The sequence below is a fragment of the Tachysurus vachellii genome, chromosome 3 (assembly GCF_030014155.1).
Source record: "Tachysurus vachellii isolate PV-2020 chromosome 3, HZAU_Pvac_v1, whole genome shotgun sequence".
In the NCBI taxonomy this organism is placed as follows: Eukaryota; Metazoa; Chordata; class Actinopteri; order Siluriformes; family Bagridae; genus Tachysurus; species Tachysurus vachellii.
In genome coordinates, this window is record NC_083462.1 from 6,893,459 (window position 1) to 6,909,055 (window position 15,597).

The 15,597-nt window shown below is 37.7% G+C and overlaps 1 protein-coding gene across 1 annotated transcript in view; it reads left to right on the plus strand.

The window, feature by feature from the left end:
* Nucleotides 1-15,597, plus strand: part of npr1a (natriuretic peptide receptor 1a) — a 90,562-nt gene that overhangs the window by 37,956 nt on the left and 37,009 nt on the right. Inside the window, exon 5 of the mRNA XM_060865570.1 lies at nucleotides 2,552-2,687. Within this exon, the coding sequence (XP_060721553.1) occupies nucleotides 2,552-2,687 (136 nt within the window). The remainder of the gene's footprint in view (nucleotides 1-2,551; nucleotides 2,688-15,597) is intronic.

Here is a 15,597-nt window from a genome sequence, read left to right on the forward strand (position 1 = left end):
ATAGTGTGTGTGAGTGAGTGTGTGTGTGTGTCTGTGTGTGAGTGAGTGTGTTGTGTGTGTGTGTCTGTGTGGGTAAGTGAGTGTGTGAGTGAGAGTGGGTGTGTGTGCTTGTGAGTGTCTGTGTGTGAGTGTCTGTGTGTGTATGAGTGTTTGTGTGTGTGAGTGTGTGTCTGTGTGTGAGTGTCTGCGTGTGTGTTTGTGTGTGTGTGTGTCTGTGTGTGTGTGTGTGTGTGGGTGTGTGTATGTGTGTGTGTGTGTGGGTGTGTGTGTGTGTGTGCGTCTGTGTGTGTGTGCGTCTGTGTTTGTGTGTGTATGTGTGTGGGTGTGTGAGTGTGTGTGTGTCTGTGTGTGTGTGTGTGTGTGTGTGTGTGTGTGTGTGTCTGTGTGTGTGTGTGTGTGTATGTGCACTGAACAAATGACAAAAAGTTGCTATTCTCTGGATATCCAAACCCCCCGCTGGGCCTCATGCAGTAAAGCACATAAGGACATTCAGTTCATTGCAGTTGTTTTCTTAGATAAATAATACATGTCTGATTGATGAGTGCATGACACAGGGCACCTCCAGCTTCATCACCTAGAGATTAAAGCACTTTTAGCTTTGACCTCCTTTAACCCTCTTGTCTGCTGGAGCAAATAACAGACAGGTGGATTGTTTTTTTAATTACTTTTGGGGTTGTTTTCTTTTTTCTCCCCCACTCGAGTAGTTGGCTGTTGAATTTGGCGTTCCTGAGCCTTTCAGCGTTGAGTAATAGCTCTGTGTGTTGTGTGTTTTCCTTTAGGGCTCTGTCATCTCTCATATGTCTCTCATTCATCAGTAGTGATTAGGAATGGAAACAAACGTGTTGACTCGGGGGGACGGGAACGTTGAAGCCTTGATGTAATCACCCAATGAGCTGAGGGGAGGAGATGAGAAAAAACGATAGTGACAAGAGACAATCCGAGCTCGGTGAAGAAAAGCGTATAAATAGCGTATACTTCACTTCAAGCTGACGGCAGCCATCGCTTAGTATTAAGTAATACAGATATAATTAATATGTACTGAGATTACAAACAAGACTAGACACAATCGGTGGACGAATACAGTGACGGCTGTCTGATCCGTTAACGGCGCCAAACTGTGAGAAGTAAAAAATAAAACCTGTATGTTTTAAGTTCAGAATGTTTTACCTTTAATATATGACCTACACCTATTAGTCAATTTACCAAAATTGGTTTGGTTTGGTTTTAGAAGTGATTAGGGCTGTAAAACATTTCATCATCCAGCATTTCTTTTCTATTCTGTTTTTATTTCTCATACCTTAAGTTTAACAGCATACAGTAGAAAAAAAACTATAAATCCTAAAAATAGACCCAAAAATACATATCATGCTGATTCGCTGTTTGCCTTTGAGTCGATTCAGAGTCAAATCGCTTTCTCTCGCTTTTTCTCTCTGTATGATCTTATGATCTTCTCTTCTCTTCTTGTCTCGTCTTGTCTCGCCTTGTCTCATCTTTTCTCTTCTCTACTCTTCTCTTCTAAAGAAAAAAACTATAAATCCTAAAAATAGACCCAAAAATACATATCGTCCTGATTCGCTGTTTGCCTTTGAGTCGATTCAGAGTCAAATCGCTTTCTCTCGCTTTTTCTCTCTCTATGACCACATAAGAGCAGGAGGGAACACCAGGATTCAGATTTGATGTCCCTCTGCTCAAACTCTATTATTTTTCAATGATTTTGAAACACTACAGCTTGCTAGAATTATATAATGGACAAAGCTAATAAATGCACTCTACAGACAAAAGTTTGAGCACCCCTGACCTTCATGCCCATGTATCCTTGTTGAACATCTCATTCCTGATACATTCCTTCTTCTCTTCTCTTCTCTTCTCTTCTCTTCTCTTCTCTTCTCTTCTCTTCTCGTCTCGTCTCGTCTCGTCTCGTCTCGTCTCATCTCGTCTTTTCTCTTCTAAAGAAAAAAACTATAAATCCTAAAAATAGACCCAAAAATACATATCATGCTGATTCGCTGTTTGCCTTTGAGTCACTACACTAGGATTCAGATTCGATGTCCCTCTGCTAAAAATGTATTATTTTTCAATGATTTTGAAACACTACAGCTTGCTAGAATTATATAATAGACAAAGCTAGCAAGCTAAAATTTGCAAGAACATCATGATTGCCTTATATATTGTTAGTGTACAATGTTTGACCCATATACACACACACACACACACACACACAATTGTTTATTGAAAACTCAGTAGATAGGCCCAAAGCACCACCGGTGAGTAACTTTGGTCAGTGGATTATTCTCAGCACACTGGTGTATATATGGTGTTGTGTGTATGTTTATATTCATCATAGACACAATATCTCACTTTGACCTTTTACCGATTGCACCTGTGTGTGTTGATGTTGTCTGCTCCCATAATGACATTACCTACAGTACGCTGCTTGAATACCATTTAACCGATAAACACTGGTGCTGTCTGCCGTTTGAGATATTGACTATCATTGTTCTCTCTTTATTTCTTTTTTTTATGTATATATTATTATTCTTTTTTTTTCCAGAGGAACATGATAGCTGGAGGCTTCCATGACGGAGTTCTGCTCTACGCTCATGCTCTGAATGAGACTATGAGCCAGACAGGACAGAAACCACCGGGTAACATGGTCACGGAAAGGATGTGGAACCGTACTTTTTATGGTGAGTCTCTAAATCCGGGTGAAAATATATGCATGTCATGTGAGCCATGATTTAAAGCAAGTGTCCCCAAGCACCCCAATGGCCATGGACCAGTATTGAGCCGTGCGTGGACCGTTTGGTACCAGAACCATTTTGTATTTTATTGACTATGGCAGACAGCAGGGTGTTTTATTCTGTAAAAAAATTCCAGTTCAGTCTGTGCCTCTTTCCTTCACTTTTCCGTCTAAGTGGCAGTTTTTTTATGAACCGATAAATTAATCCCACAAGTTACCCCTTACAAAAATGAGCAGAAAAAAGAAAAGAGTAAAAGACCCAATGATGACACAGCAGAAGACTCCAAGACTACCAAACAAAACAAAGCTACATGTTAAAGAGAAATACAAAGAGTTATAGTTATTATCATTACAAGTTCTTCACAACAGGTGATTCACATGCTCCAAGCCCCGCTCTGTATAGTATGTGGCGACTGAAACTACAAAGCCTTAAACTGAAAGAAGTCTTTGGAGTTTTTTAATGAAAGCACATGAGCATGAAGGACAGAAGCAATTATTGAAGGCCACCACATTATATACATATAGTGCATAATACACTGATAAGCCATAACATTACAACCACTGACAGGTGATCAAACATTGATAATCTTGTTGCATGGCATCTGTTAAGTGAGTGGGCATTGTTCTTGTGGAAAACCTTGAAAAAATCCATGTGGATGTTATTTTGAGACGTACCACCTACTTAAACATTGCTGCAGACCAAGAACACCTCTTCATGGTTCAAGTATTCTCTAATAACAGCAGACTCTTTGCCACACTGCAAACATGGTTCATAAATGGCTTTAAGATCATGAGAAAGGTATTGACTTGGCCTCCAGATTCCCCAGATCTCGATCCGATCGAGCAACTGTGAATGTGCTGGGCAAACACAAGGCTCCACCTCGTAACTTATAAGACTTAAAGGATCTGCTGCTACCATTTTATGTCTTGCATGAAACCGGTCATTAGTTGGGGACCGCTACTTTAAAGGTGTTCTTGTTTTTCTACTCTTTATCTGTCTGTGAACTTGTACCCATTGTAGCCTCAGATTCCTGTTCTCAGCTTACAAAGGTGGCATGGATTGGTGTGCTCTTCTGTTGTTGTTGTTGTTGTTGTTGTTGTTGTTGTTGTTGTTGTTGCCTGGCAGCATAAAGTGTTATGCATCCTGAAATGCTTTTCTGATCACCAAGGTTGTAAAGAGTGGTTATTTGAATTAACGTAACCTTCCTGTCAGCTCAGACAAGTCTATTCGACTCGAGATTTTCAACACAACCAGAATGGGATGAAACAATAAAAACATCCGACGAGATTCTGAAATACTCGAAGCAGCCATAAACCGTGCCATGAATGCAGTCACTGAAAGCTTGTTTTTTCCTCATTGTGGTGTGAACATTAACTAAACATTAACTTGGCGTGCATCTCCACGAAAAGTGAGAAATAGCTTACAGTCTCTTACAGTAATGCCAACATATCTACGTTTTCCCAGCAGACTCTCATAAATATCCTAACAAGATTGATAATGTCAGCCCGCCAGCCTGCGAGTTTACCGAGCGTTTGCAAATGACTAATGCTGAAGAGTAACTAACCATCTGGGTGTTTGGTATCTCCGCAGCTCTCTTCTCTTTCATATTCCAAAAGAGTTCTTTTTTTCTGTGCTGCTAAGCATTTTAGCAGTTCTGAGACTACAGAATAATAAGTACCTACTGTACTCATTAACAGTATCATTCACAATATCAGATTCAGGATGTGGATGTACTTAGCAGAGAAAAGCCTCAGCTGTGATTGGGATTGGATCAAATTTGTAAAGCTGTACAACATTATCACCAATTCTGGACCCTGGTGCAAGATTCAAAAGAAGTTACAGCCCATTGAGACAAGCCGTAATTATGATGTTTAGCAATTGTAATCTATCCCGAGAACATATATTTTAAAATGAAACTGATTAGTAATTGAAAGTATATCGTCGCTGTCGGGCGAAATCCTCGTATCTCCAAAACCATTATTTTTCAGGAAATTAAAAAAACGCTATTAAACGTTGTATTTACATTAACACGAGTTATTAAACATTGTATTGTTAAAGTTGTTATTATACCTTATATTGCTATCATATACTGTTGTGTACCAACATTAACACAACATTTTCCCAAAGTCATGTCTTATCGGAGATACAAGCTTTATGACTTGGGAGCAGGGAGATACGAGATTATGCTGTCATTGATAAGAACAGTACGGACACAGACGTCGCTGCTGCCAGCAGTGTTCAATAAAGTCTGCGGGCACGTTGAGCCTTTTGACAAGAGACAAGGCTTCAATAGTTAACCAAAGCTAATGACTGTAGTTACATACATCTTCCTATACTCTATTTTAAAGGTTTAAGAGCTATAAGTGATGCAATACAAAACACGATAAACTGATTAGGCTGTCTAATAGGTGGAAATTGTCTAATCTGCTCGCAAACTTACCTTCGTGGCTCACAGGTTTATTTCTGCACAGAAGCATTACAGCTATCCAATGGAGTTATGAGATTTGCGCTCAAGCTATTTTCAAGACTTTAGATTGGTTAATAACTTGTAAAAACAACAGACCCACGTGGGGACTGACCAATAGCATCGATATGTGAAGAAATATGAAATTGACAAAATTTGGACATAGGAGGTTTCCACCCAACAGCGACGATATGTAATTATTGAAGGCCACTATATATCCTGTATTTTGGACAGAAAGTGCTTCTGAGGCTGTAGGAGGTGAAGCTGCTTCATATTCACAATTCGGTCAGTTTGAAGATGAACATGCGAATGAATACTTCATACTGTGTTTGACCTGGAGTCACATATGTGGTGTTTTTGTAGTCCAAACTGATCAGATTTGTTAAAACACCTTTTATTTAATGTTACCTTTTCCTGAATTACACATTTTAGTCAGGTCAACTCCATCATCTGTGAATTCCGAGTCCCAGAAAACACGGTGGAATACAAATATGGCTGCCAAAGACCAGTCACCGGCTCCACACACCATCGATATATTCAGTCTTACAGTTCAAATTATTTACAATTTTAGCATTTAGCAGATGCCTGTATCCAGCGCGATGAACATTTATCTCATATAATTAGTACAGCTGAGCAGTTGAAGGTTAAGAGCCTCGCTCAAATGTCCAACAGTTGCAGCTTGGTGATCCTGGGATTTGATCTCATTCAGTCTGTTTTTTTTTTTTTTTGCAATCCTCTAATTTTTCGGACTTTGTTCTGTTTGCCAATCGCCTGAACACATTAGGACAGTCTGCTCGGATTATTAAAGTTTCCTGCATCTTGAGGAAACACGTAGCTTATCATTCTGACAAGACTTGTACTCATTTTCCTCAAATTAGATTTGAAGGAGGCAAATGAGAGAGGCACAGAGGGAGAACACAGCGAGAGTGTACGAAGCCGTGTTTTCTCTCACCACATGCTCTGTTACTGCCTTCATCCTCGCAGTTTTCTCCCTCGCTACAGCAGCATGTGCAAACACATCTTTGAGACGTGCTAATGTGACCAATGTTGCTACTCACTGAATAATTTTGCTAGAGAAAAACAATAAATCAGCAGGAGGGTTAAAGAGATGTTTAGTTTTTGTGTGTGTTTACTGGCTGTCTGGACCGGCACGACGGCTAGTGACAGTTTAGCTAGCGTGAGCCAAATCAGGGAACATTGTGTGGAAACAATGGAGCATTTGTTTTAGCAGGTATGAGAGGAATAACAGACTCGTAACGTTTTTTTTTTGTCTAAAACTCTAATTACTAATTGCTAATTGCTTCCGTCATACAGTATGTGAGCTCCTGACATTAGCAGAAGTGACATGAGAAAAGATTTTATTCTTTTGGTTTTTCCAAGATGTTTTTGTGCCTTTATATATAGATTAAAATCATGCATTCAGATACAACGAAGCACTCCATTTAGACCTGTTTCACAATTTGCAGTAGATACTGTATACAGTGAAGCCCCAGGAGTTAAACTGTTCAACCCTAGGCCTATTTTTGAGCCTCTTGCTTGAGTATATCTTAAAAACTGCAAGGTGTATTTGAATAATTCTGGTACTTATAATAAGTATATACTGTATATTAGCAGGTCAGAGTAAGAGAAGATGGAACACAGAATGAATGAATGAATGAATGAATGAATGAATAAATAAATAAATAAATAAATAAATAAATAAAATTGGTGGTTAATAAAAAAGGTGTTATTTGGTCCCAGAGTGCTCATCTTTCTACCGTTGAAACCTGAACAATCTGGTTATGTTTGTATCATGTAATGGACGATCGCCTTGTGTCGGTTTTGTTGCGTGTGCAATGTTTACACATTTTTTTCTCTCTGTTTATTTAGCCGCTTGGTGTTGGAATTGTGTTTTGTTTAGGTGGAAATGGTCTTTGTAGTCATATAGCAGGGCTTCTTCCTGTACCGCTATGCTGCGTGTGTAGATACATTCAGGGATTGTGAAGGGATTTATAAACAGTGTCCTGGCTTTAGTGGTACTGACTGTCTGACCCAAAGATATTAAGAAGAGGATGAAACCATAGCTGTTCTGTAGAGCAGTGATTCAAAAGGTGGGGCCCAGGGCACGGGATGAAGTATCCAGGGGGTCCATTATTATTATTTTATATGTTGTATTTTGTTTTACGGGGTAGAAATCACAACCTGCATTATCAAAGTTATTATGTTTAGAAGTTCAAGCACCAAAGTCCACTCCCGAGTTTGTGGAGAGTGTGAAAAGTTCATTACCGAAGGTTCAGGAATAGAAAGTGCCAAAGAATTTATTTGATTTTTTTTTTTTTTAATAAATCCATGCTGAAGGAGTACATGGAATTTATTTTAAAGTTAAAAGGGTCCAAACATCAATCCCAAAAATCCTTTCATCCATCCACACATCCATCTATCCATCCATCCATTCATTTATATGACCACATTTTTCATCTATCCATCCATCCATCCATCCAACTGGCCAGCCAGCCATAAATACATCTGACCTTCCACTCAATTATTCACCCATCCATCTATCTTTCCATCATTTTCATCCATCCATCCATCCATGCTACCATCTCGCACTGTTGCATTAGGTTACACGTTGCAATATATGTGGCTAGGACTTAGCTCCTTAGCTCTGTGTGGTTTTATGTAACTTTTTTGTTGTTCTGTGTACCATGGTCCTGGAGAAACGTTGTTTCATTTCACTTTGTACTGCGTCTTTATATATGGTATGGTGAAATGTCAATAAAAGCTTTTTGACATGGCTTGATCTTTTCCAACAATCCATTGATCCATCCTACCATCCATCCAAAAATACATCTAACCACACAGCCAATTATCCATCCATCCATCCATCCATCCATCCATCCATCCATTCCAAAATCCACTTTTCCTTCCAACCATCCATCCATCTAACCATCCAAAAATCCATCCAACCATCCATTTTTATAAATATTTATATATATATATATATATATATATATCCATATATTTATAAATTAATAAATCAACTTAAGCCGCTGTGTTACCCAACTATGAATAATACGAACCGTCCCCATAACTGTAATTTTAAAAAAGCACTAACATCATGAACACGACACGTACTGACTGACCGAGGACTTTGGAAATCGTAGTTTCAAGTCTTGTTAACAAAAAATTTTTAAAAAATAATGTATTGACGTAAAGTATTGAGTTATTCCTAGATAGAGGTGCTATGTATCAGTCAACACAATTCATGTTAGTATTAAATATTAAAATATTAATTTGCAAATTTTATGGACCAGTAAAATTTTAATGTAGTAAAAAAAAAAAAAAAAAAAAAAAAAAGCAGACCAAATTGAACCTTTAGTCGAAGAAACTAAAGAAACTATCTGCGAGAGAAAGTGAAAGAGGGAGATGGGTCAAAGGATCCAAGTGATAGAATTTTTTCATTTTTTCCCCTATTGCTCTCTGGAGCACTCTTTTTCCCAGATTCTTTAATCCAGCAAGCTCTTAGCTACATGGGCGATACTGGAAGGCTCACCTTGCTATAGCTGAGAGTGTGTGAATGAGTGTGTGAGAGAGTAGAACCTGAGATACACTCCTTTGACAGCGTGACAGGGATAACCAGTGAGTATCTAAAAAAGACATCAGTGTAAGAGATTGCCTTGTGTGTATTGTTAGAAACGAGCAGAAAAGATTCTCACACATCTGCTCAACAGCTGCTCGCTCTTCTAATATTTCCCCAAGTCTTACTGACCACATCATGGTTTAAACACATAAATCACATCCATATTTTTTTTTTCAGATTATAACTTTCCCATTATACATTTTTAAGAACTCAGATCTCGGCATCTGAAGCCAAATGGCATGACGTCAGTCCTCGATGCCTAAGTTATGCTCCGTTTTCTCAGGGTCATTATTCTGGTAAGACAGATCGCAGCCCCAGTACTGAAAATCAGTATGACTTGTACGAGTTTGCACGATTTTGTGCATATTTTGCCAGTAAGTGTGGAAATCAAATAAATAAAAATATCTGTACAGTTCTGACAATTTACTGAAGATAAGTGGATACGATGAAAAGAGACGCAATCAGATTTGTGGATTTAACGTTCTCGCCATGTGCCTGTATGAGTTGGCTGATGCTCTGATGACTTCAGCCGGTTGCTTCATTGCTAAATAATCAGCAGTAATGACAACACTGACCTGCTAACGAGAGAGATCGGTCTAAAATGTGTTTAAAAAAAGGGTGTAAAAAGATTCGAGCAAGATTCGAGTGTAATTCATAAAGCCTGAGAGTAACTGAGAGAATGACAGCTGCATGTACTAATGAAGACTCTATGCACTAATTAAGACAATGCACTACTAAAGACTGCATGCTATTGACTATGTACTAATGAAGACTGACTGCATGCACTGATTAAGACTACATGCAATAAAATGCACTAATAAAGACTCTACACACTGATGAAAACTGCATGCATTAATTAAGACAATGCACTAATGAAGAATGCATGCACTAAAAAGTTCTAATGAAGATTCTACACACTAATGAAAACTATGTGCTAATGAAGACTCTTAACACTAATGAGGACTATGCACTAATTAGGAAAAAGCACTAATAAAGACTGCATGCAATAAAATCCACTAATGAAGAATCTATGTATTAATTAAGACTGCAGTAATAAAGACTGCATGCACTAATGAAGCTTTTATTCACTAATGAAGATTCTATGTACTAATTATGACTGCAGTAATAAAGACTGCATGCACTAATGAAGCTTTTATTCACTAATGAAGATTCTATGTACTAATTAAGACTGCAGTAATAAAGACTGCATGCACTAATGAAGCTTTTGTTCACTAATGAAGATTCTATGTACTAATTAAGACTGCAGTAATAAAGACTGCATGCACTAATGAAGCTTTTGTTCACTAATGAAGATTATATGTACTAATTATGACTGCAGTAATAAAGACTGCATGCACTAATGAAGCTTTTATTCACTAACGAAGATTCTATGTACTAATTATGACTGCAGTAATAAAGACTGCATGCACTAATGAAGCTTTTATTCACTAATGAAGATTCTATGTACTAATTAAGACTGCATGCACTAAAATGCACTAAAGAAGACTGTACTGTATTCAGTAATAATGCAATAATAAAGACTTCATACACTAATGAAGACTGCATGCACTAAATGCATTAAGGGAAGACATTTGCATGAGTCTGATTCAGTTATTTAAATACAAATCCTTATGATATATTTTGCCACATAAGTTTATATTTGAAGACTCATTTTTGAATGTACCTACGATACAAGAATCCAATACAGCTCAAGTGATTTGTCTGAACCCAGTGGTCTGGGTTTGGCTTGAAAAAACTCACGCGTGTGAGACCTCACCATGTGTGAAGGAGATCCTCTGAGAGAGGGAGTCGTATAACACGATCGGTTCAAACTGATACGTTACATTTTATTTACATTTTTAAATGTTAGATATTAAGTGACTTCATACTGAAAAAGAAGCTACATTCAGAAATCAGGTCACATTAATAATAGTGCTTTATAAAAAGTATCTATATATAGAAATCCATTGGTGTGAAATCAAAGCCGCGATTATGACGTCCTTCCCCGGATCGATCCTGAGTACCGATTTCAGCCACTTGGGATTAAACCGTCTGCACAATAAATCAATGTAAATGACTTTGAGGTCTTTTTATTTTTCTTTCTGCTCAATTCATATGGCATGTCTTGTTCTTTTCTGCTGTCTCTATCGTCCCCTCAAACCTCAGATTCATTGTATTGAATATCCTAATATTCCTACTGTCCAATATCCTTGGAAAATCTCCTCAGACACACAAAGCAGAGAGTAATAACTGCTCCAGGACAGAGTAATGTTGTGTAGGGTGTTAAGTTCACTCCCGTGAGCTATTTGAATGATCTGTAACTGTAGATGTCTTTAGTGTAGTGTAGTGCTTTAGAATAGAAAGTAAAGAAATTCTATTGTTTTTGGGTTTGTTTGTTTGTTTCAGACTTGTCCTTTAAATGTCAAATCCTCACTAGGTTAACAGTGAAAAGGAAAGAATATATAAATGTCACTGAGGCTTGAACACAGAGGACCTTTCGGCGACATTGAGGACATTTTTTTCTGAAGGCTCGACTTTGAAGAGTTTGTACTTCATTTAAAGGGAAACCAGTTTAGGCCACAAAGTTAATTCATAACAGTTTCAGAAATGATGAATGTTAAAACTCATGAGGTGACATTACAGGGTTTTATGTAGCATGACTTTGCGTAAATTAGGGTAGATTCTATGGTGCCATTTATATCCATACCTTGAAGATTTTGTGGTATTTTTCTTTCTAATACACTATACGCCATATTAGCACATAATGTATAATGTGAATCAAACTGTCTACATGTACAAAGTGATCTAAAATGAGTTTTTTCCCTCTGTTGATAATCTTACACATAATTTTAGTTTTGAAGATAAACACCTCTAAAATTTAGCTGATTAAGAAAAAACACGTAGATGGGATCGATAACACAGAAATGGGCTCGATATCACAGTTTACTTTGAAGATACAAACTTTACTATGATTATTTTTCTCCTAGTATTCTGGATAAAAACAGAAACACTACAATTCTTAAAGTCCTGAGTGTCTGATTTCATATGAGCTTCATATTAACGCCACTGTGGCGTGCGACATGACAAAGACATTCAATGATCCACATGAACACGACAAAAACTGGTGCTAGAAACACAAAATATTGGCTGTGAAAAGCAATTCTTAGTATGATCAGTATAAAAATCATTAATTCGGCTAATAAATAGCTATAACACTAGCATGATGGAACAATAATCGTTCATAGGCTTTATCATGTTGTACTGGAGAATGAGGCTTCACAGTAGTTTTGAACGGAAACGGAAGAACCTAAAATTTTTGACGGGTGCATGAAGCAGAAATATATACGTTGTACTTCTTAGTATAAGATGCATGAATGAACGAGATGCATTCATTCGTACATAAACTCTCAACAGGTATGTTTTATCGTTCAGGATATTTAAACTGTGTTATCCGAAAGCAACACAAACCTTTTATAAGCCTCAGCAATGATACTCAGAGTCAACAGGGTATGAATATCAAACGAATCAATAACTAGCATAAACCAGGTGAACACAGTCAGCTAACAAACCAGTGGCAGGAGAGATTGGACCGAATCACATGTAGAACTAAAACAAACCCCATAAGAACCAATGAATTGTACTATTATAAGAAATTTGAACCTTATACACGGAGGGGGGGCACGGTGGCTTAGTGGTTAGCACGTTCGCCTCACACCTCCAGGGTTGGGCGTTTGAGTCCCGCCTCCGCCTTGTGTGTGTGGAGTTTGCATGTTCTCCCCGTGCCTCGGGGGTTTCCTCCGGGTACTCCGGTTTCCTCCCCCGGTCCAAAGACATGCATGGTAGGTTGATTAGCATCTCTGGAAAATTGTCCGTAGTGTGTGTAGATGCCCGTTTTCTGTTGATGAAGGAAGACTAATATCTTGTAACAGAAGATTCAACATCCTGCAGTTCGTATATTACCACAGAACAGATCTACTGAATAATTCAATCTTTTTCATTTTATTTTCATCTTAGTACAGAGTCTTCAAACGACATCAAACTTTTATATCACCTCAAGAAATCCTCCAGAATTACCGGTATTAAAGATTCATACCAAGCTTATGAACGTGTTATGATGGTCTAATGAAGGTACCAGCTGAAATCAGCTCTGTAACTCTGTCAGTCAGTCCTCCACATCCGTCTCTCTGTTTTTCGGTCTGCTTCACTTTCATCAGTTCAGTGATTCGTTCACATCACGTCCCTGGTGCCTTGTGGTCCGTTATCTGTTGCTTCAGTAAATCCAGTCCACTTTATGTTGTTTATGTCCTTATTCCGCTCAGCTGTAATTGTGTGTGCATGTGTGTGTGTGTGTGTATGTGTGTGTGTGTGGAGGAGGGACAGGACATCTGTTTATCTCTTCGTCATTGTCTCTGAAGCTGACAGACCTGTCTAAACTCACTTCACTCTTTTCTCCTCTCTCATTCAACTCATCCTTTTCTCTCTGATCTTACTCATCTCACTCTTCCTCCATTACCGTGTGACCTCTAACATTAAAGACTTTTATACATATCACAACCTTCTCCTACTCCTACTCGTTTTTTTTTTTTCTTCTTCCACTGCTTTCATCTCGTTTAGAGTTTAGAGATACTGCGACGGAGCCGTCTTTTCTTCACATATCCACCTTTTTAAATTCCCTCCTGTGCCTCGCTGACTCACTTTAGTGTCATTTACAGGCATTTAAAAAGAAAAAAGATACTGTTTAATCCTTAGACTAGGGGCATTAACTCAAATGTGCAGGTCTGATGATAAATAATATTACAATAATTGATAATAAACGTCAGAGAGCTGATTTAGCCCTGATCACACTTAGAATCAGACATGGCATGAGGTGGGGATGACAAAAGATCAAGTGAATAAACAATGAATGGAGAATTTTGTTTTTGTTTAATCAGAATGACCAGAATCATTAGGGGTGCCAATAATTTTTGCTACATATACGTTGTGTAGAGAAAAACCACCCTGATGATAATTATATTATTTTCTGCTAACCACGTTTTGCCACTGATTTTATTCCTGGTATACCGGAATAAATTTTTATTTTTATTTTTTATTCATTTAACAATACTTAATAATTTTATCTATTTATCTATCTTTGTTTTTTGTTTTTTAACATTTAATCTTGTCGAACATCCTCAAAAAAAAAAAAACGTTATCACTTAATTACGTCTCAGCATCTATAAGCTATAACTTATTTCTTAGAGAAATAAAATCATTGTGTTTGTGCTGTAATTGAGTTTGTAAGTTCTCCATCTTTCCCTCAGACGAAAACAGCTTTCTTAAAGGGGTTAAGCATCTTATTATAGAAAGCCTCACTCACCATAGTAACGTATATTGTATTGTTGTTGGATAACCGCATTTTTTTTTTCAATCCACTCACTGTTCGCATAAATTAGGTGCAGCGTTTGCCAAAGACGTCCCTGAGAAAGCTGTTACTATAGAAATGAGAACATACATCCACAGCTGATTATAGAAAACCTTCTGGAAAACTTCAACAAGTCCAGTCACTTCATCTGTCTGATTTTTTTATTATTTTTATTAATTTTATTTTTCTTTTTTTCTACAATACCTACTGTACATAATAAAATCCCACGAGAACCCCAGAAAGGAGGTCATGTCCATAATGGCATGTTTTATTCAGTGATACCATGTTACATGCGCTGTACAGACTGAAGGAGGTCAAGAGCGTGACACTGATTTAGGAAAGGCTTTTGTTCTCCCTGTAGAGGATTTCGTCTTCTACACAGCACCATGTTCTGCAAGTTAATGCGAATATTACGGGTTTTGTGCTGAGAGAAAAAAGAATCCTCTGGACTTGTGATAGGATTTTGTGTTGTGTGAGTGTGTGTGTGTTTTATTATTCCTCTAAACATGAACACTCAGAAGCAGGAATGTTCACGTAGTTCACGCAGAAGGTTCAGTCCATTTCAGCGTTGTATGTATCAGGGTCATGTTGATCTTTAAAGAACCTCCTGAGCACACTAATCCACACTTACTTTACACTGGAGTTAACAGCATGTGTGGTGTTTCATAAACACACACACACACACACACACACACACACACACACACACACACACACATACACACTCTCTTATCTAATGGCTTTGCAGCAGAGTTCCCATAGGGGGCCATGTTATTGAACCTCCATTACTTTAAGTGCTTGCTCTCTCTCTCTCTCTCTCTCTCTCTCTCTTTCGCTCTCTCTCTTTTTTCTCTCTCTATCTCTCACTCTTTATCAATCCTGCATGGTTAATAAATCTCCTGCTGGCCTCTGATCTGTTTTCAAAAATATTCGCTAAAGAAATTACAATAATGTTTACAAAAAGCCTAAAAAACAATACAATCATTAAAACAGTCACATCATGTTATTAATACTCCAAACAGCTATATATATAGCAATACACCATATACTAAATACCAGAGAAAATGTCAAATGAACAACATCCATATGACCACTGATGAGAAAGTGCACCGTTTATCCATAATGTTGAACATTTTCTTTTGAGTCGACTCATTTGATTCTATTTTGATTCTGACTCAAATGTTTTCTTCGGATTTACAGTAACATTACTTACGGTTTATTAACAACATTCCTAATACTGAGTAACACAGTGAATAATGTTAGTTAAGTAAAGCTCTTTTTTAACACTCATTTCGACCGGACCACTCATATAAGGGAGAAGTGAATCTCTGTCATGATTGAAATGATTCACTGAATCAAGGTGGTTTTCTGC